Source organism: Salvelinus fontinalis, chromosome 6 (genome assembly GCF_029448725.1).
Source record: "Salvelinus fontinalis isolate EN_2023a chromosome 6, ASM2944872v1, whole genome shotgun sequence".
Taxonomy (NCBI): Eukaryota; Metazoa; Chordata; class Actinopteri; order Salmoniformes; family Salmonidae; genus Salvelinus; species Salvelinus fontinalis.
In genome coordinates this window covers 41,027,339-41,048,103 of record NC_074670.1, presented here as the reverse complement: position 1 = coordinate 41,048,103, position 20,765 = coordinate 41,027,339, and the positions used below count along the sequence as shown (strand labels likewise).

The 20,765-nt window shown below is 43.8% G+C and overlaps 1 protein-coding gene across 2 annotated transcripts in view; it reads left to right on the top strand.

The window, feature by feature from the left end:
* The first annotated feature begins 417 nt into the window (after positions 1-417).
* LOC129857842 (fibroblast growth factor receptor-like 1) overlaps positions 418-20,765 on the top strand; it is a 74,024-nt gene continuing 53,676 nt past the window's right edge. Inside the window, exons 1-3 of one of the 2 annotated variants that reach the window (XM_055926477.1) lie at positions 430-499; positions 925-968; positions 3,105-3,201. In XM_055926477.1, the coding sequence (XP_055782452.1) occupies positions 475-499; positions 925-968; positions 3,105-3,201 (166 nt within the window). In that variant the 5' untranslated portion in view covers positions 430-474. Of the gene's footprint in view, positions 500-924; positions 969-3,104; positions 3,202-20,765 lie in introns of both variants that reach the window. The other variant, XM_055926478.1, reaches the window with a different exon arrangement.

Sequence of the window (20,765 nt, the reverse complement as noted above, 5' to 3'; positions counted from 1 at the left end):
CAGGACTAAATTATCTATGGAAATTTTACATGGAGTGTGTTTTAGTCCAGGACTAGGCTTAATCTGAGTATGAACAACTGTCCCTTTCTCATATATCTAATTATCTTCAAATTAAAATGTTCTCTTATGTTGTTGACCTATTTCCTAATGTTGGCGCAGTGTGTATTTATAACACCCAAACCATACCATTTTAATAAATAATCAGTGTGTCATATTACATAATGAAAATAGAAGTTACATTTACCAACTCAGTGTTATTACTTTGGAATTACATAATGCATTCAGTACATTTAATTTGTGTTTTATTATTATGAATATTATATTTTTGTTTAATTATTATGACGTAGTCCATGATGTTAATAGCAGAACTGCCCTAAGCGAAAGAGTTAATTCTTGAACTGTGTTGAATAGCTACTTGGGCTACTCTGTGATTGGGCAAAAATTCCGAGGTCGGACGGACCGCAGTTCCCACTAATGCGGTCGATTCCTGGATGGCAAGGTATGTTAGCTCAATTATTGCAGTAAATTATTTAGATGTAAATGGTATTTGGGATTAAAAAAGAGACAACTGCTGCTCTTCCAAAATGGATAATGGTAGCAGTTAACTGTAACGCGAGCACAGGGCTTTTATTTAGTTTTGACGCACGCTCGGTCCGGTGTGTTGGGTCTCGCACGAGCGTGATGTGATGATCGTCAATTTAAATAAAACTAGCCATATTTTAGCTACATGTTTGACATTAAGGTTTTATAGTGTTATTTTTCTTAGAGGGTAACATTGTATCCAGTAACTGAGCCAAGAATACTTTGAGCGAAAGTGCGTGCAGTTCAACTTTTAGTGGACATTGATATGTTAATTATTTGGATTAAATCACCTTTATTGATGCGAATGTAAAGACAATGTAATCATGATAAACTTGTCATTAGTGGGAAACCGATTCAAGACAAATCATTGCTGCTGGACGTTTCAGGTAAGTCCCTAACTTGTATTAATATCAAAGTGTTATTGGCCCAGATCACAATGTGATTATTTATAAGCAGCTGATTTTAGAAGGATGCAGGTTTGTTGTAGACCTGTAATAAAAAATGCATACGTAGCCAATTGGAATACTTTTTAACTTTCAATTTATACTACAAATTATTACTTATGTATTACTAATAGAATAGTACACAACTGTATTGCATAAATCAATATTGTGTTAATTATAGTTCTGCTATATTACCTTACAAAGCTATTATTTGTAGTCCACATCTGAGTGTAGAATGTTTTAATTCCACTGATTCAGCATTCATGGATCTATGTGTGCATGAGAGTGGATGGGACTTGAGTCTTTGCTTTCTAACATGTTTAATAAGCAGGTAGATTAGCTGTAGCCTATACAACAGCATCTACATTATATATACAAAAGTATGTGGACATCCCGTCAAATTAATGGATTTGGCTATTTCAGCCACATGTGTTACTGACACGTATAACACACGAGCACACATTCATGCTATCTTCATAGACAAACATTGGCAGTAGAATGGCCTTACTAAAGAGTTCATTGACTTTCAACGTGGCACTGTCATAGGATGCCACCTTTCCAACAAGTCAAATTTCGGCACTGCCCCAGTCAACTGTGTTGTGCTGTTATTGTGAAGTGGAAACGTCTAGGGGCAACAACAGCTCAGCCGTGAAGTGGTAGGCCACAAGTCGACAGAATGGAACCAACGAGGGCTGAAGTGCGTAGCGCGTACAAATCGGCTGTCCTCGGTTGCAACACTCACTACCGAGTTCCAAACTGCTTCCGGAAGCAACGTCAGCAAAGGAACTGTTCGTTGGGAGCTTCATGAAATGAGTTTCCATGGCCAAACAGTCACACACAAGCCTAAGATCACCATGCGCAATGCCATGTGTCGGCTGGAGTGGTGTAAAGCTCGCCTACAGTGGAAACACGTTCTCTGGAGTGATGAATCACGCTTTGCCATCTGGCAGTTCGACGGACAAATCTGGGTCTGGAGAACGCTACCTGCCCGAATGCGTAGTGCCAACTGTAAAATTTGGTGGAGAATAAATAATGTTTTTGGGCTGTTTTTCATGATTCAGGCGCCTTAGTTCCAGTGAAGGGAAATATTAACGCTACAGCACACAATGACATTCAGACGATTTTGTCCTTCCAACAGTTTGGGGAGGCCCTTTCCTTTTTCTGCATGACGATGACTCCGTGCACAGAACGAGGTTCATACAGAAATGGTTTGTCGAGATCGGTGTGGAAGAACTTGACTGGCCTGCACAGAGCCCTAACCTCAACCCCATTGAAAACCTTTGGGATGAAATGGAACGCCGACTGCAAGGCAGGCCTAATTGCCCAACATCAGTGCCTGGCCTCACTAATGCTCTTGTGGCTGAATGGAAGCAAGTCTCCTCAGCAATGTTCTAACATCTAGTGGAAAGCCTCCCCAGAAGAGTTGAGGCTGTTATAGCAGCAAAGGGGGGACTAACTCCATATCAATGCCCATGATTTTGGAATGAGATGTTCGACGAGACGATCTCCACATACTTTTGATCATGTAGTATGTAACCCATTCTAAGACAATGAGAGGAGGATAGGTGTAGTTCCCCAATAGCTGATGATTTAACAGTCAATTAAACGCTTGTTATGTTGATGTATTTGATCAAAGATTAAATGGAAAACTCTAAAGGATTTTCATTTTGGATTTTAAATTACTTGTTTGTTGTGCAAACTGGCAGAAAGAAGAATAACTCCTCTAACCAGAAACATAGGGACATATGGACAAATTAAGAGCTCCTCATTTGATTGAAGTTCATGAATAAAAAGCCTATGTTGCTTTTCCGTAAACTAATTTTATAGTGTTGGGGACAGACGTCTTGTGTTTTTCCGTCTGTTAAAAGATTAACAACTTATTTCATTGTTACTAGTTTCGTCTGTAATTCTGTTATATTTCCTCAATGCCTTGACTATGCCACTTCCAAAAGAAACTTCTGTGAGAAATATAATTTGGTTGTAAAGCATAATATACAGTAGCTTAAGATGTGATATGGATAATAACAATGTGTTCTTGCACCTCTCCTCACTGTGAATTTACTTTTTTCTTTCTCTAAGATTTCAAGTGTTGAAGCCTTCCATCCAGAAAGAATGGGAATTTTATGCATTTGCCTGCTCATTTGTGAGATAATCCTGTTGTCGGACTGTGCACGGGGTGAGTAGTAACGTAGTAGTAATGAACAATAATAACTGAGCGTTTTAGTGGATCTGTAGGCAACCATCGTCAAAATGTGCCTCACCACAATGAATAATATCTACTACAAGCTGTACACAATTGTGGTTGTGTAACTCCAAGTTGGTGGTATAGTCCATTCAGGCTAAGGGCCTATCTTCCGTTTTCTAACGGACCTTGCCTAGATCACACAGACTTTGGGACAGTAACCTTTGGGATACCTGGTGTGCAAGTGTCAAGTGAGGCATGCTGATAGAGTGTAGTCCTGACCCTCCTGCTGCACAATCTGAGTTGTCAAACCTAGACTCAATATACCACTGGTCGTCTGCTCTGGCCTGCCTGTCTGGGGAAAGCGAAGGAGCATGGGGGGACCCAAACACACGGCGCCCAGGCAGATTGGATCGGTGAGAGCCCTAGCCTGAACAATGCAGCATTCAAAATCACACAGTCGAGCCGTCATGGAGACGCTTAGGCAAAAGTAAACAGAGACCCATAGAGAGCAATGTGATTAGATTAGGCAATTATGTTTGTTTGCTGTGCAATGCCACAGCGTTTCCGACCATGAATGGAGCAACACGGCAAGGAGTGCTGTGGGCTAAAAAGTAGAAGAGACAACATGTCTTCCTGGTGATGATATCGGAGGGGTTTACTCACTAGCTTAGCCTAGTTAGCGCCTTATTGGGTACACAGAGGGAGAGACAGACTAAATGTTTCTCTATCATGATGGCATGCGGATATCAGAGCAAGGAACGTTTTACCTTTTTTATAAAGTCTGATATGACACGTTTGAAAAGACAGTGAAAAGCAGGGTGGTTGTGTTGAAAACAAAATACCTCAGAGGTACTGAGACAGAATCAGAGATTCTTTTTCAATTGAATGTCAGATACTTTGCGCTCTATTTTTCCAAGCACTGTGATTTTGACGTACTGTGGTGGCTCAACAACGACTACTCAACATACAGTAGAAAAGGTTCAGTCCACATCAACACACTTCTCCTCATGGAAAACATTTCCTGACAATTTATCGATATTTTGTGACTTGAGTTTGATACCTTCATATGTGAACTTGTTGGAGAAGAAAAGGAATGGACATTCAAAACTACAGGACAATTAATACTTTTTTTTAAGGATTTTTTTTCTAGAGGAAGAGTCCAGGTTGATTGCTATGATATGGAACGTGGCAAAATATGATCCCCCAACCCCATTTGAGCGCCCCCCTACTGACCAAGTTTGGTGTTCCTGGTGTGTCCTTGTTTCACGGGGAATGCAGATTATCACGTCAGATGACAAATATTTTCCGCTGCAAGCGGAAGCACAGTTTGGGTCCGGCTGCCAGAGAGGCATGTGAACCGTATATGCTTATGCAATGATTCTGGGTCTGAGTCTGAGCAGCTGAAAGGTGAGGGGTTTACTCTCTTTGGTGCATGCCTGAGAGAGAATATTCATGCATAAATGTGGGCATTAATGTCTGTGTTAACTTTTATTTAATTTTTTTAATTTAACCTTTATATTTAACTAGGCAAGTCAGTTAAGAACAAATTCTTATTTACAATGACGGCCTACCCCGGCCAAACCGTAACCCGGACGACGCTGGGCCAATTGTGCGCTGCCCTATGCGACTCCCAATCACGGCCGGTTGTGATACAGCCAGGAATCGAACCAGGGTCTGTAGTGACGCCTCTGGCACTGAGATGCAGTGCCTTAGACCGCTGTTCCACTCGGGAGCCCGACTAATGGGGAAAACAACGAAGTCATGGGATGGTTGACATAACGCAATTTAAAAAAAATATGATCACAAATGAAATACAACTGCATTCATTTAGGTATCACTCATTTGACTCCTTATGACGCACATTATTAAACTAAGTACATTTAAAACTCCATCCACACTGGAGGCAAGATGTGGTGGGACCCAGCTATAAGCACAGGATCTTGGTGCAGCAAAGGTAGACTAAATACTACAGCATTGCATTTAAACAAAGGCGGCAGGCAGCCATATGGACGTGTGGGGGCTATTGGAGGTGGAACTGTTGGGTTTGTAGGGGCATGCTGTGCACTGTACAAACTAGGACCACCCTGCAGCTACATGCTGGTGTGTCAGTGAGAGGCAGCCTTCCAGGATTCATGATTGAGCATCTGGACACGTCTTCATAGAGCAAACAACAAAATGGGCTGATGCTCTAAACACATACACCTATCTAACTTTCTTGTATTCGTCTGAGCCTTCTAAAAGTCAATAGAAACTGAGATGAGTAGTAGCAGAACATTTGTAGAGTCTGCTCTTTCTCTCCCTCCTTCCATCCTTGGGCTCCCGAGTCGCACAGCAGTCTAAGGCACTGCATCTCAGTGCAAGAGGCGTCACTACAGTCCCTGGTTCGAATCCAGGCTGTCACATCCGGCCGTGATTGGGAGTCCCATAGGGCGGCGCAAAATTGGCCCAGCATCGTCTGGGTTTGGCCGGGGTAGGCCGTCATTGTAAATAAGAATTTCTTCTTAACTAACTTGCATAGTTAAAGATTAAATAATAAAAAATACAACAATAATCTCTCTCTCTCCTCCTCACACTGCAGCAGTTTATGGCTAGGTCTAAGCCAGAGGAAATGTGTGAAGTTAATGTAGAGTGTTGGAGAAACAAAGCTGACCCATTGGGTAGCCTTTTGTCACTTCACAATCCTTCATAGCTCTGTAGTAAATTTGAGAATATCGACAGAGCCTGCGGTGTGGGTTTAAACAAACAGTAGTTCATGTTTGAATAGGGATCAATGCATATGTCTAGGTAAAAGACAATGCTATTAACAATGATCATAAAGTGTGTATATTGAGACGTGTCATAAAATGTAAATATTGCAATGTAGTAATTTACATGTAACGGTACAAACAAAATGTAAGGCACAAAACCATCAGGCAAATCTCACACATAAACCGTTTTCCAGACGTGACAAACATAGCTGAGTGTGAGTAAGGAATGAGAGATTGGCTCCAATTTCATCTCAATGAGGAGGAATGATCCATAGAGAAAGGCTGCTGTCAGACTACAGGCCATAAAGTGGTTATTAGATTGCCAAATGGTGTTTACACAGACACCATCTTTCTCTCACCCCTTCTCATTAGCATTGGGCTGCTAATCATATTCCTTAGTAATGAAGCTGTATTAGACAGGAGGTTGTACATTGATTTAAGACTGGGAACAACATGTTGATGATGTGGTTATTAGTAAATACAGGCTGGCTTCAAAAATAACTGAATTGTCTCATTAAATGGGAGCTCAGATAAAGTTAGTTTAGCACCCCTGGTGTTTGGTTTTAATGTGTCCATCAAGACACCTCACGGGTAGGTTGATGGGATAGGTGTTGTGTGTGTGAGTGAGAGACCTACGTAGCATGCAGAGGCGCATGGAATGTGGAGTAGTGTGCCTATATTCTGAGGAGAGCTCACAACACACAAGCACACACACACAGAGCAAGAGAAATAAGAGGCATTTTAATGAGCAGGACAGCAGAGAGAGGGGAGGCATTTTACTGAGCCTGAAAGCAACTGAACAAAGTCTGAAGTAAATTATCTCACCATTTCACCCCATTCAACCTTTACCATCAGCCTCCACCTGGTAATTGCTAAGGCAAAATGACTTCACAGGACTGAGGTCACAAATATTAACTGTGCTGAGAGTAAGATAAAAAAAAGAGCGAGATGGACAAAAATCCATATTACAATTTATCACTATAATGCTAAATTGAACAATAAGTTTATAACAATGTGTATCACTTTTTTACATTTTATATATTACCCTTAAAACTACTACTACTAATTTGAATGTTGTAGCTTTCAATTGTCCCATTAACAATCACCCATATTAGCGAACTTATTTTATTTAAAACCTCACATTTCTCTAGTAGGGCCCTATAGGTTATATATCGTAAAGAACAATATCAGCAAATTGTCCACAATAAGTGGTCGGTTTGGCCGGTGTCAATCATTTTCGGTTTATCATCCCAGCTTTAGTGTACACACACATAGCCTTTACAATACAGTTGGATAGAGGGAAAGAGGGAGAGTTCTCCAGCCATCAAGTCCAACTGGCCTATTATTTTCCTCAGTCCTCCCTGTAATCCTCCAGTCTTGTCTGACATGACTTCCACTTGGCTAGCCAACCTCTGGGCCAATCAATGTTGCAAAAACATCAACCACTGAAACTAATGCAGTGTTACATCTAAAAAAAATTGTGGCTCTTAATTTGTGAATATATTGGAATTGTGCCACTCACTCACTGACTGACTGACTGACCGACCGACCCACCCACCCACCCACCCACCCACCCACCGACCCACCGACCCACCGAGCGAGCGAGCAGTGTCTTTCCAGCCTGAAATAGCCACAGCATAGACAGACACAGATACTTTCACGGACCGAACAATGCATTGTGTTGTGCTGGTGACATAATGGCTTATTGTTGGGGGGCCTGGAGCCTTTGTTTGGTTAGTGCTGGAGGGGTCAGAGGGCAATGGAGAGGACCAGGGAAAGGCCCCAGATTGGATCAGGGAGTGCACATACCTGACCTCTTACCAGAGGGGCTTACAATAACACATCAGTACTCCTGCAGTACTTCTGCTTTTTTTCTCTCTGCGTTCATTCATCCCCCTATTTTTCAGATATGTATGTATAGATGTAAGCATGTACTTCCTTCCTTCCCAGCTGTTCTCCTGGTCACATTACAAATGAGATGTTGAAAAGCAGTCCCTGGACTGGAGACAGCTCTCCTTGTTTTCTTTTGTATTTTGCGTGTCAGTTTGTGTTGGGGCCTGTGCCCCTGAGCAGCTGTGTGTGTGTCATATGTCAGAGAGACAGAGAGGAGAGGGCTCCCCCAGCTGAGAGAGAGAGATGCCATTCTGGGACCTAAACAAACAGAGCATTAATGTGATTGATGGATGGCAGACATATTGTGTGTCCTCTACACCAGTGAGTTTCAAACCTCTCCTCTTGGACCCCCAGATGTTTCACAATTTTGTTGTAGCCCTAAACTAGCTAACCTAATTCACTTTATCAAGGGCTTGATAATTATTTGAATCAGGTGTGCTTGCTCTGGAATAGTTCATTTACATGGAGCGGCTGGCGGTCCCAGATGAGAGATTTGAAAAAGTGTCCATTGATGTATGTGTCCATTCCCTAGAATAGGGTTCTATTTGTGACACACCCATAGATTGAGTCAGTTGCTCTCACTCTTCGCTGCCTGCCGCTGGTTTGTTTGAAATGTGGGACCGACCCAGTGCCCCCTTTGCTGTCTTCCTGAACATCCTGAACCATCAGCCTTCACAGGCATTTCTTTTGGTGCTGAGGTGAAAGGTTAGCTGTATATCCTAAAAAAAAAAACATAACAGAGATGATAAAGACACTAAATGACTGAGAGGCCATGTCTGATGTATGTCTGAATGACTTCACAGAGCCTCCCCATAAGCCCAGGTTGTTTTCTCCGGTGAAGTCATTAAATCAGGATATACGTCACTCTCATCAGAGATTGTCTTTCAGTATTATTTTGCGGAGTTCTGTTTGGCTTTGTGATGGTAAGCTGTTGGGCAGCACCAGAAGAGTGGACTGACAATAGTTCTGTGGTGTTTTTGCCCGTAGCCACACGGATTGCGGTTGCCCGCAGGCAGAGAGACAGAGGCATAGCACACACACACACACACACACGGCTTGTTCATTACGCCAGCTGTTGGGGTGGACTCCACACTGCAGTCGGAATGTGTAAGGATTGTGAGAGTTGTGGGGGTGGTTTAAAAGGTGGGAATTTGAAGGCTTTAGCAACCGAGGAACTTTTGCTACTAGCTGCAGTGTTGTGGCCTTTTCAATCAGGTAGTTGGGACACAGACCCAGCCAAACCCATTGGCTCCAGACAGGAAATCTGAACCACCTGACTGGTCCAGGAACAGAATTTAGTGGAGGAACTTTACGGTGTCTGTCTGGAGTGTCTAGGCCTACACCTGTGGGATTCTTCATCTGTTGCTGCCTCTTAAATCTCACCCCCAGCCCCATGGTGGATCAGGCCTGATTAAATGACCATGTGATATGACCATGGCTCACTATGAAAAGGTGTGGCTCTCTTTTTTCCCCCCAGTTTTGGAATCCTTTGTCTACTGGAGGTGTCACTGTCTCACAGTGTTGTTCTCACAGTTGGTTTGTCTTTAAGTTTAGAACAGCGCAATCTATTGCCTCCCCCAGTCTTCCTCAATATGATTTGAATGTGCCTGAGAAACGTGTGTTTCTCTTCAGCATGAAATGAAAGACGTAAGCAAATCCTCCACATGGGTATTCAAACTCTGCACATTTGATGTCCTACCCATTTCCTCCATCTTCCTTTCTCTCATTCTCTCTTTTCAGCATTGAATTCAGTTGAAGTCCTCTATTAACAAAATAAAATCCTCATATTTTGCCATCTGCACTGTGAGTGTCTGGGGCTGCTAATGGACACTTTGTGGGCCCCGGCATTCATGTATAGTGGTGCCAATCCACACTGGCCCGCAACACACAGTCACACTCCAAGGACAGCATCGTTTGTGCGGTGTGCGCCAAGTAATGCCGTCATCTCATATCTGGAGCTTGACTATTCAAAATGTTAATGGGATCATATTGTGTACATCACTTCTCTGTCTTAACCTATTTTCTTCTAAATTACATGTTGTCAATGCTTTCTATGTAGATTTGAGCTGACTGCTGCACTTCATAGTTTGTATGTACACCTCATTAAGATGTCAGTGAGTGCGAGATGAGAAAGGGAGATGCGCCTCAGTGCTTGCCTCCGTCTGTAGACACACATCATTTTTGTGTTTCCCTGAGGAACAGTTAGCCTCAGTGTGTCAGGGCCAGGTTGACCCTGCACTCAATTGACTGTGGTTTTAGATGATACCTTTTCGAACAGAGACCTGCGCAGAACAAATTGAGTTAGTCATGGCTGAGACTCGGTGTGTGGAATGTGGGAGGGAGGCAGGGTTCTGGGGTACATATGGGTGTGAGGTGGTGAGATGTGGGGGAGATCAGAGGGTGGAGTTGCAGGGGGAAGGAATGCTTGACTCCTCCAACCAGCGGAGGAGGAGGACACGTGGGAGAGAGTGAAGAGGAAGCACATCTCCATTGTACCAATTACGACATGTATTTTATTGTGCATTTTAATTGAAGTCATTTTTGGTGTGTGTTGCTTCTTTAAAAATATTTAATTTTCTTTTTTGACAATACAAAAACATTCATAGATAAAAACAATAGACAACTTAACATTGCAAACATACATTTCAACGAACATTAATGGCATACATATGAAAACACAACCATTTGCAATATTCTACCTCTAATGTAAAATCCATATCGCTCAAATCTATTTGGATGAAGATACCTGGTAAGAGTTCTGAATTTATTAATAACTCTGTTGTTTGCGCTATTTTTATGGTGGGAAAAGTATGGCTGCTCTAGTCTAATAGTCTATGCTTAAATCAATATTGACCTTTGATTGCTGGAGAGGTCCATGGCAGGTGCTGGTGTAGTCTACTGGCCTATCAGGAGTGGGGGCAGAGCCGGGAGAGCCATGTGCCTCTCAGATAAGCCCCAGGGGAAGTGGGATCCAGCGGGCTCAACCCAAGCCACTATCAGGCCTCTGGAGGCAGCTGCTGTTATACGTTAACATCCCTGATATCAAGCCTCTGTCTTTGGAGAAGGACACCCCCCGCCCCCCACCACCCACTTTCAGACACTCAATAACACTTTCATTATGGCAGGTATCTTTGTTTTTTTCACTGTTGCAGGGATTCAGTAGCATGTACAGTGCATTCGGAAAGTATTCACACCCTGTTCCCTTTTTCCACATTTTGTTACGTTACTGCCTTATTCTAAAATTGATTAAATTATATTTGTTCCTCATCAATCTACACACAATATCCCATAATAACAAAGTGAAAACAGGTTTTTAGACATTTTTGCAAATGTATTAAAAATAAAAAACAGATACCTTATTTACATAAGTATTCAGAGCCTTTGCTATGAGACTATAAATTGAGTTCAGGTGCATCCTGTTTCCATTGATCATCCTTGAGATGTTTCTACAATTTGATTGGAGTCCACCTGTGGTAAATTCAATTGATTGGACAGGATTGATTGGACAATTGATTGGACAGGATTTGGAAAGGCACATATGTAAGGTCCCACTGTTTGACAGTGTATGTCCGAGCAAAAATCAAGACATGAGGTCGAACAAATTGTCTGTAGAGCTCCAAGACGGGACTGTGTCGAGGCACAGATCTGATTTCACAGATTTCTGCAGCATTGAAGGTCCCCAAGAACACAGTGGCCTCCATCATTCTAAAATGGATGAAGTTTAGAACCACTAAGACTCTTCCTAGTGCTGGCAGCACGGCCAAACTGAGCAATCGGGGGAGAAGGGCTTTGTTCAGGGCTCTAGAGCTCTAGATTTCCTCTGTGGAGATCGGAGAACCTTCCAGAACGACAACTATCTCTGCAGCACTCCACCAATCAGGCCTTCATGGTAGTGGCCAGATGGAAGCCACTCCTCAGTAAAAGTCACATGACATCCCAATTGGAGTGAGTAAATATTTGTTTGACCATAAAAAGATTCAACAACTGAGACATAAACTGAGCAAGTTCCACAGACATGACTAACAGAAATGGAATAATGTGTCCCTGAACAAAGGTGGGGTCAAAATCAAAAGTAACTGTCAGTATCTGGTGTGGCCACCAGCTGCATTAAGTGCTGCAGTGCATCTCCTCCTCGTGGACTGCACAAGATTTGCCAGTTCTTGCTGTGAGATGTTACCCCACTCTTCCACCAAGGCACCTGCAAGTTCCCAGACATTTCTCGGGGGAATCGCCCTAGCCCTCACCCTCCGATCCAACAGGTCCCAGGCGTGCTCAATGGGATTGAGATCCGGGCTCTTCGCTGGCCATGGCAGAACACTGACATTCCTGTCTTGCAGGAAATCACGCACAGAACGAGCAGTATGGTTGGTGGCATTGTCATGCTAGAGGGTCATGTCAGGATGAGCCTGCAGGAAGGGTACCACATGAGGGAGGAGGATGTCTTCCCTGTAACGCACAGCGTTGAGATTGCCTGCAATGACAACAAGCTCAGTCCGATGATGCTGTAACACAACGCCCCAGACCATGACGGACCCTCCACCTCCAAATCGATCCAGCTCCAGAGTACAGGCCTCGGTGTAACGCTCATTCCTTCAACGATAAACGCAAATCCGACCATCATCCCTGGTGAGACAAAACCATGACTCGTCAGTGAAGAGCACTTTTTGCCAGTCCTGTCTGGTCCAGCGATGGTGGGTTTGTGCCCATAGGCGACGTTGTTGCCGGTGTTGTCTGGTGAGGACCTTCCTTACAACAGGCCTACAAGCCCTCTGTCCAGCCTCTCTCAGCCTATTGCGGACAGTCTGAGCACTGATGGAGGGAATGTGCGTTCCTGGTGTAACTCGGGCAGTTGTTGTTGCCATCCTGTATCTGTCCCGCAGGTGTGATGTTCGGATGTACCAATCCTGGGCAGGTGTTGTTATACGTGGTCTGACACTGTGAGGACGAACAGCTGTCTGTCCTGTCTCCCTGTAGCACTGTCTTAGGCGCCTCACAGTACGGACATTGCAATTTATTGCCCTGGCCACATCGGCAGTCCTCATGCCTCCTTGCAGCATGCCCAAGGCACGTTTACGCAGATGAGCAGGGACCCTGAACATCTTTCTTTTGGTGTTTTTCAGTCAGTAGAAAGGCCTCTTTAGTGTCCTAAGTTTTCCTAACTTTGACCTTAATTGCCTAAGTCTGTAAGCTGTTAGTATCTTAACGACCGTTCCACAGGTGCATGTTAATTAATTGTTTATGGTTCATTGAACAAGCATGGGAAACAGTGTTTACAGGGTTTAAAGTTATATGGATTCTTATGAATTATCGTTGAAAGACAGGGTCCTGAAAAAGGGACGTTTATATATATATTATACTTTTTTTAACCTTTATTTAGCTAGTCAAGTCAGTTAAGAACAAGTTCTTATTTATAATGACGGCCTACCGGGGAGCAGTGGGTTAACTGCCTTGTCCAGGGGCAGAACTACAGATTTTTACCTAGTCAGCTCGGGGATTCGATCCAACAACCTTTCGGTTACTGGCCCTACGCCCTAACCACTAGTTTACTTGCCACCCCTAAAGAACTCAGATCATGAGAAACAAGATTCTCTGGTCTGATGAAACCAAGATTGAACTCTTGGTGGAATGGAGGTATGCTGGCACCATCACTACGATGAAGCATGGTACTGGCAGAATCATGGCGTGGGGATGTTTTTCAGCGGCAGGGACTGGGAGACTAGTCAGGATTGAGGGAAAATGAATGGAGCAAAGTACAGAGAATCTTGAAAAGCTGCTCCAGAGCGCTCAGGACCTCAGACTGGGTCGAAGGTTCACCTCCAACAGGACAACGACCCAAAGCACACAGCCAAGACAACACAGGAATGGCTTCAGGACTTGTCTCTGAATGTCCTTGAGTGGCCCAGCCAGAGTCTGGACTGGAACCCGATCGAACCTCTCTGGAGAGACTTGAAAATAGCTGTGCAGCGATGCTCCCCTCCAACCTGACAGAGCTTGAGAGGATCTGCAGAGAAGAATAGGACAAAATCCACAAATAAAGGTGTGCCAAGCTTGTAGCGTCCTACCGAAGAAGCCTCGAGGCTGTATTCGCTGCCAAAGGTGCTTCAAATAAGTACTGAGTAAAGGATCTGAATACTTATGTAAATGTGATATTTCATTATTTTTATTTTTTTATACATTTGCTAAAATTTCTGAACCTGTTTTTGCTTTGTCCTTATGGGGTATTGTGTGTAGATTGATGAGGGGAAAAAACGATTTAATCAATTTTAGAAAAAGGCTGTAACATAACAACATGTGAAAAAACTCAAGGGGTGTGAATACTTCCCGAATGCACTATATGTAAACTTATTCTGCAAAAACACCTGGAACCAGAAAGAATACTATGTATGCGTAGCCATGTCATTGTGTTGAAAGCAATACAGCCACTGATCATTTATAGCCTCCTGTTTTTCATCCTTCATCATATGGGGGGGCTGTGTTGGTGTGTGGGGAGCTCTGCTCAGAATATAGGCACACTACTACTGCTCTACATTCCATATGCTTTTGCATGCTAGGCCTAGGCTAGCGAGACAGAATACTTGGGTTATTTGTAGCCTACTCACGGCACAGTTACTCTTTGTGGCCCTGGTCCTGTGAAGTCCTGTTGCCCTATTAATTAATAGGTAGAGGCCGATGGTCAAGGTTGGTTTAGGTGGAATTAGTTTGTTCAGTTGCTTCCCAGCTCAGTAAAATCGAGAGTGGGATGGGCTGATAGTCGTGGAGGGTCATTTTTAGCTAACCCCTGTGAAATACTGTATAAAGCCCCTATAGTGGCATTGTAATAGTAGTTGTGGCCTTTAACACACTCTTCCTGCCACAGCTTTCCAGCTCCTCTCCCTTTTATACCCAGGTCACAGGCCTGGGAATTATCTGCACATTTTACGTCGTTTTTTTATCACTCCTTTCCCTTCGAATACGTCTGGATAATTGTCATTCAGGCCCAAATTTTCTTTGACTGGGTTCCAGTAAAATACTTAATAACCTTTTGGAAGAATGCTATCCATTAAACTCTACCTCAGGATATTGGCTTTTTGGTTGCTCTTTTAAAATGCTTCTGAAACTGTTAATCTTTTTTTCACAGATTTTTCAGTGCATGTTCCAAGTCTGATTGCAACATTTCTTTATTTTGCAATCTGTTTTGTGAACCCTAAAAAAAGACAGGTGTGTTTGTAGATGAATAGAGATGAATAGATTTTGGACAAAACAAGTGGTAATTGTGGGGGCTGGATTACTTCCAGTTCTCTGTTAACTCACTGCCATTACTCAGAACTAGGACAATGGAATTGGTATTGAGAAAGACCTCCTTGTGGTTCTCTTGACATGGCCAGGCTTTTTGTCCAATGAATCCCATGGACACATGGCGTCTTGTTTTCCCAACCAGGCAGTCGGAACATTCTTACTCAGACAAATCCATAATGCATCACTCAAACAGCGCACATCATGACAGGAAAGAAATGGTGGAGTGGAGCTTCACAGGAGCACTGATGTTTAATTTTGCCTGCCTGAAACACGGACCTCAGACCTCGCCCCCTTTCTCAAAACAGCGGGTGGAACTTTAAGGATGGAATTTGCTGACTGGTCAGTGTGGCAACATGATCCGCTCAGTGCCCAACACCCCTCGGCTTTCCCAGAACCCTGTGCTAACACGGAGTCCCTCCACCAGCCGAGAGCCGCAGGGCTGATAAAGGAGGGAAGGAGACGCAGGCTGGATTCATATGTATTTTTCTCTCCCTCTTTCTCTCCCTCTACCTCTATTCCTCTCTGTCTCTCCCTCTCTCTCACCCACCCTCTCTTCCTCTCCTCTCTCTCTTATTTCTGCCATGTAACAAATGTCAAGAGGTCAGAGAGGCACTGTAGTAACTACACCATGTGTGTTGATTGCAACTGATTATTATTAATCTATAATTCAGGAGGGCCTCTGAAAAATTATTTTCAGATAAGTCACTTCAGTAAAGGTGTGAATAGTGATATTCTGAGGAAAGTGTGGCTGTGATTTACGTTCCCAGTGCTTAATGTAAACGTATCCACCTCCCAGCCCCGGGCTAGTGTTAACTGTTATGCTTTACCAATTGGGAGCAATTGACCTATTGACAGCGGTTGAAATTACCTGTCTAAAGGAGAGGCAGTGCGGTCTCTCTAAATGTGTAGTCATCACTCTGCCGGGTCACCCTAGGCTATGGGGAAGGAAGGAGTAAGAAGAGCGAGAGAATGAGGCTCTCAGGGGGTGTTTAGAAAGCTATGGGTGGAAAAAAGAGAGAATGTGTGTCTTGGTTTTCCAACCAGGTGACGATTGTGGTGGGCCTTTCTGTTGGGAAACGAAATGTGCTGAAATGTATTGTCCCACCATCGTTCCCTAGCCTTTATCTTTGCATTTGACCAGAGCCATGGGCCCTGGCCAGAAGTAGTGCACTGAATAGGGTGCTATTTGGGATGGATCCCGCTCTGATGGGAGGGAGAGCGAGACTAAAAAGAGTGCTCGCTGGTTGGGCGCGATGGTCTGGTCTGTCTGAGATACAGTATGTTGCTGTTGGCTCTGCAAAGCACATGGTGGCAACATGAGAAATCCCACCAGTCCCTCATTCCTCCCCTCCCCAGGGGAAGGTAAAGGTTAGAGACCCAATTATCATCTTTTCCTTTTGCCCCTCTGTCCTCTTTTCTCTGCTCTCTTGGACCACTTCAGCAGACAGTCACAATAATCTGGGAGCTCAAGGAAGTGATGTCAGTGAGCACTTCCCCTATATAGGGCCTTTACACCCACCTGGGATATGAACAGCAGTGTGCGGAATTGTATTTTTTATATTTCATGAGTTCACCTATTTACCTTCAAAAAGTACGAGGATGTGTATATGTTCTTTAGCTTTTGTAGATCGAGAACTGGGCCTTAAGGGCTAAGGAGTTTACATGTTATGCATTGTGTAAGCCCCATGCCAGTGTTTCAAAGTATGCGCAGGGCGACTTTTTCTTGAGTGCATGGTCAGGGGGCCGGGACATAATTACAAATAATTGTTGACTGCAAGAAGCCCAAACAGAGATAACATTTGACTAAAACATTATCATTGAGTTGCACCCCCTTTTGCCCTCAGAACAACCTCGATTCATCGGGGCATGGACTACAAGGTGTTGAAAGCGTTTCACATGGATGATGGTCCATGTTGACTCGTATGCTTGCCACAGTTGGCTGGATGTCCTTTGGGTGGTGGACCATTCTTGATACACACAGGAAACTGTTGAGCATGAAAAACCCAGCAGCGTTTTAGTTCTTGGCACACTCAAACTGGTAAACGCCTTGGAACCACGCAGCCATCATACCGCTCAGGAAGGCGACGCATTCTGTCTCCAAGAGATGAACATACTTTGGTGCGAAAAGTGCAAATCAATCCCAGAACAACAGCAAAGGACCTTGTGTAGATGCTGGAGGAAACAGGTACAAAATTATCTATATCCACAGTAAAACGAGTCCTATATCGACATAACCTGAAAGGCCGCTCAGCAAGGAAGAAGCCACTGCTCCAAAACCGCCATAAAAAAAGCCAGACTACATTTTGCAACTGCAGATGGGGACAAAGATCGTACTTTTTGGAGAAATGTCCTCTGGTCTGATGAAACACAAATAGAACTGTTTGGCCATAATGACCATCGTTATGTTTGGAGGAAAAAGGGGGAGTCTTGCAAGCCCGAAGAACACCATCCCAACTGTGAAGAATGGGGGTGGCAGCATCATGTTGTGGGGGTGCTTTGCTGCAGGAGGGACTGGTGCACTTCACAAAATAGATGACATCATGAGGGAGGAAAATTATGTGGATATATTGAAGCAACATCTCAAGGCATCAGTCAGGAAGTTAAAAGCTTGGTTGCAAATGGGTCGTCACAATGGACAATGACCCCAAGCATACTTCCAAAGTTGTGGCAAAATGGCTTAAGGACAACAAAGTCAAGGTATTGGAGTGGCCATCACAAAGCCCTGACCTCAATCCTATAGAACATTTGTGGGCAGAACTGAAAAAGCGTGTGCGAGCAAGGAGGCCTAGAAACCTAACTCAGTTACACCAGCTCTGTCAGGAGGAATGGGCCAAAATTCACCCAACTTATTGTGGGAAGCTTGTGGAAGGCTACCTGAAACGTTTGACCCAAGTTAAACAATTTAAAGGCAATGCTACCAAATACTAATTGAGTTTATATAAACTTCTGAACTACTGGGAATGTGATGAAAGACATAAAAGCTTAAATACATCATTCTCTTTACTATTATTCTGACATTTTACATTCTTAAAATAAAGTGGTGATCCTAACTGACCTAAGACAGGGACTTTTTACTAGGATTAAATGTCAGGAATTGTTCAAAACTGAGTTTAAATATATTTGGCTAAGGTGTATGTAAACTTCCGACTTCAACTGCAGATTCACCTGGTCAGTCTATGTCATGGAAAGAGCAGGTGTTCCTAATGTTTTTTACACTGCTTACATACTTTGGAACAGATTTCCAAAATAAAAATAACTTGGAGCTGATTTGCTGATGTTTTTGCAATGTTTTATGTCCAGTATTGAAATATTGTTTTTTGCTCTGAACACTTGGGGGGGCCAAATAATATCACCAGGGGGCAAATTTGGCCCAGTGGACCGCCAGTTGGGGAACCCTGCTTGAGAGGGAGCGCAGTGTCATTGCCTAGGGAACCAGTGCTATTTTTCATCCCATGTCTATAGTTACCCAACAAAATCCAAGTTGTCAAATTGGCTATTGTAAAATTGCAAATTTCCCCTACCGCACACTGATCTTTGAAAAATGTGTTAATCTCATAAATGTATTGCTGTTTTCAACATTATATTTCAATCATGCAATTCATTCCAGTGTTGTGTTTTTATTAGTGATAACATATTGTAACCTATGGTAAGGGTAACTATGGTCTAGGAAGGTGTGGTAGGGTAAACCTATGGTCTAAGACAGTGGTTCCCAACCTTTTTCGGTTACTGTACCACCAACTGAATTTTGCTCTGACCTGAGTACCTCTGATGTACCCCCTCATGTGCGTCTTACCAGTACCACTATGGACTCATGAGTCTCCTCAAGTACTCCCATGGATAGGCCAAGTACTCCCAGGGTTCCTAGTACCCCTCGTTGGTAACCCCTGGTCTAGGATGATGTGGTAGGGTTTAACCTACAGTCTAGGGTGACGTGGTAGGGTTAATCTATGGTCTACGATGGTGTGGTAGGCCTATCAGTTATCACCAGGCTCACCCTGACCTCCTCAAAGTAAAGACTCTGGCTCAGAGAACACATTAGCTCTAAGTCCTGCATAATAATCAAAAGCATTCCACAGATCCCAACTCCCCTTTCCCAAGCCCTGATGCATGCCAGCAACAATATTGTGCATTGGACTCAGACCAAAGGTCCCTATCTGACTCACTGGCCAATAGACAGTGTATCTGCTGCGTAATTCTTCTTCCTCTTCCAGACTATGATCAGAGCCCAGACTCACAAGGATACAAGGACAGTCAGACCTCATTGACAATGTTGACATTGGTCAGCGGACATAGCCGAAAGGAATTATACTTTTGTTGACTTTCCTGTCATTAGTAGACATTCCAGACATGCGTGTCCCCTCCCTGCAAACCTTAAGCCAGTATGCCATGAAAGGGAATAAAGAGAAATGCTAGTATGCAGCTTAAAGAGAGATCTATTGAGAGACAGAGGAAAACAGGAGGCTGCTGCCCCTTTAAGGTACTTTAGATCCCCGAGTGGAGCCAGCAACAGCAGCATAGGGTAATGCATTTAGGTTGAAATGGACAAAACAGATTGTGTTTTAAAAGGTCCAGCCTGCAATTTCCTCTCCCCACAATTCCCTCTGCTCCCCCTCTTACAACTTTCTCTCACTCACTCACTCACTCTCTATCTCTCACACACACACACACACACACACACACACACACACACACACACACACACACACACACACACACACACACACACACACACACACACACACACACACACACACACACACACACACACACACACACACACACACACACACACACACACACAGAGAGACATTTACATAAACACATCCACGCAGATCCTAAACCCACTCTGACAGACAATCATATTAAATCGTTTTTTGGTAGTTTCTGTGTCATTCCACCAGAGAGAGGAAACATGTTTTTATTCCAGGGCCTCCCGAGTGGCACATCGGTCTAAGGCACTGCATCACAGTGCTTGAGGCATCACTACAGCCCCGGGTTCGTTCCCAGGCTGTGTCACAGCCGGCCGTGACCGGGAGACCCATGAGGCGGCGCACAATTGGCCCAGCGGTTAGGGGAGGCCCTGGATTTCCTCCAGCGACTCCTTGTGGCGTGCCGGGCGCCTGCAAGCTGACTTCGTTCGCCAGCTGGATGGTGTTTCCTCTGACACATTCGTGCATCTGGCTTCAGTGTCAAGCGAGCGGTGTTTCAAGAAGCAGTGTGGCTTGGCAGGGTCGTGTTTCGGAGGACGCATGGTTCTCGACCTTCGCCTCTCCGTAGGGGAGTTGCAGCGATAGGACAAGACTGTAACAACCAATTTGGATATTACGAAAAAAGGGTAAAAGTTTTTAAAAAATAAATGAAAAAAATAATACTCAAAAATATTCTAGAGCCAACGTAAAGGAAAGCTCCTCAAAAATGTGTCTAATGTATGTTCAATTCGTCACTCTTGGCAAAAGAGGAGTGAAAATCAGGGTTGTACGGTTTGTTGGGCCCCAGAGCCAGTATGAGCAACTCAATGGCTGCAATGAATTCCTGACTGTGACTAATTTATTTTCACACTTTCAAACTCCATGCGTCAAAATGGCAGTTCTCGTGTTCTCCTGTGAAAACAGTGGATCGCTATCATCTTGGCAAGACTGG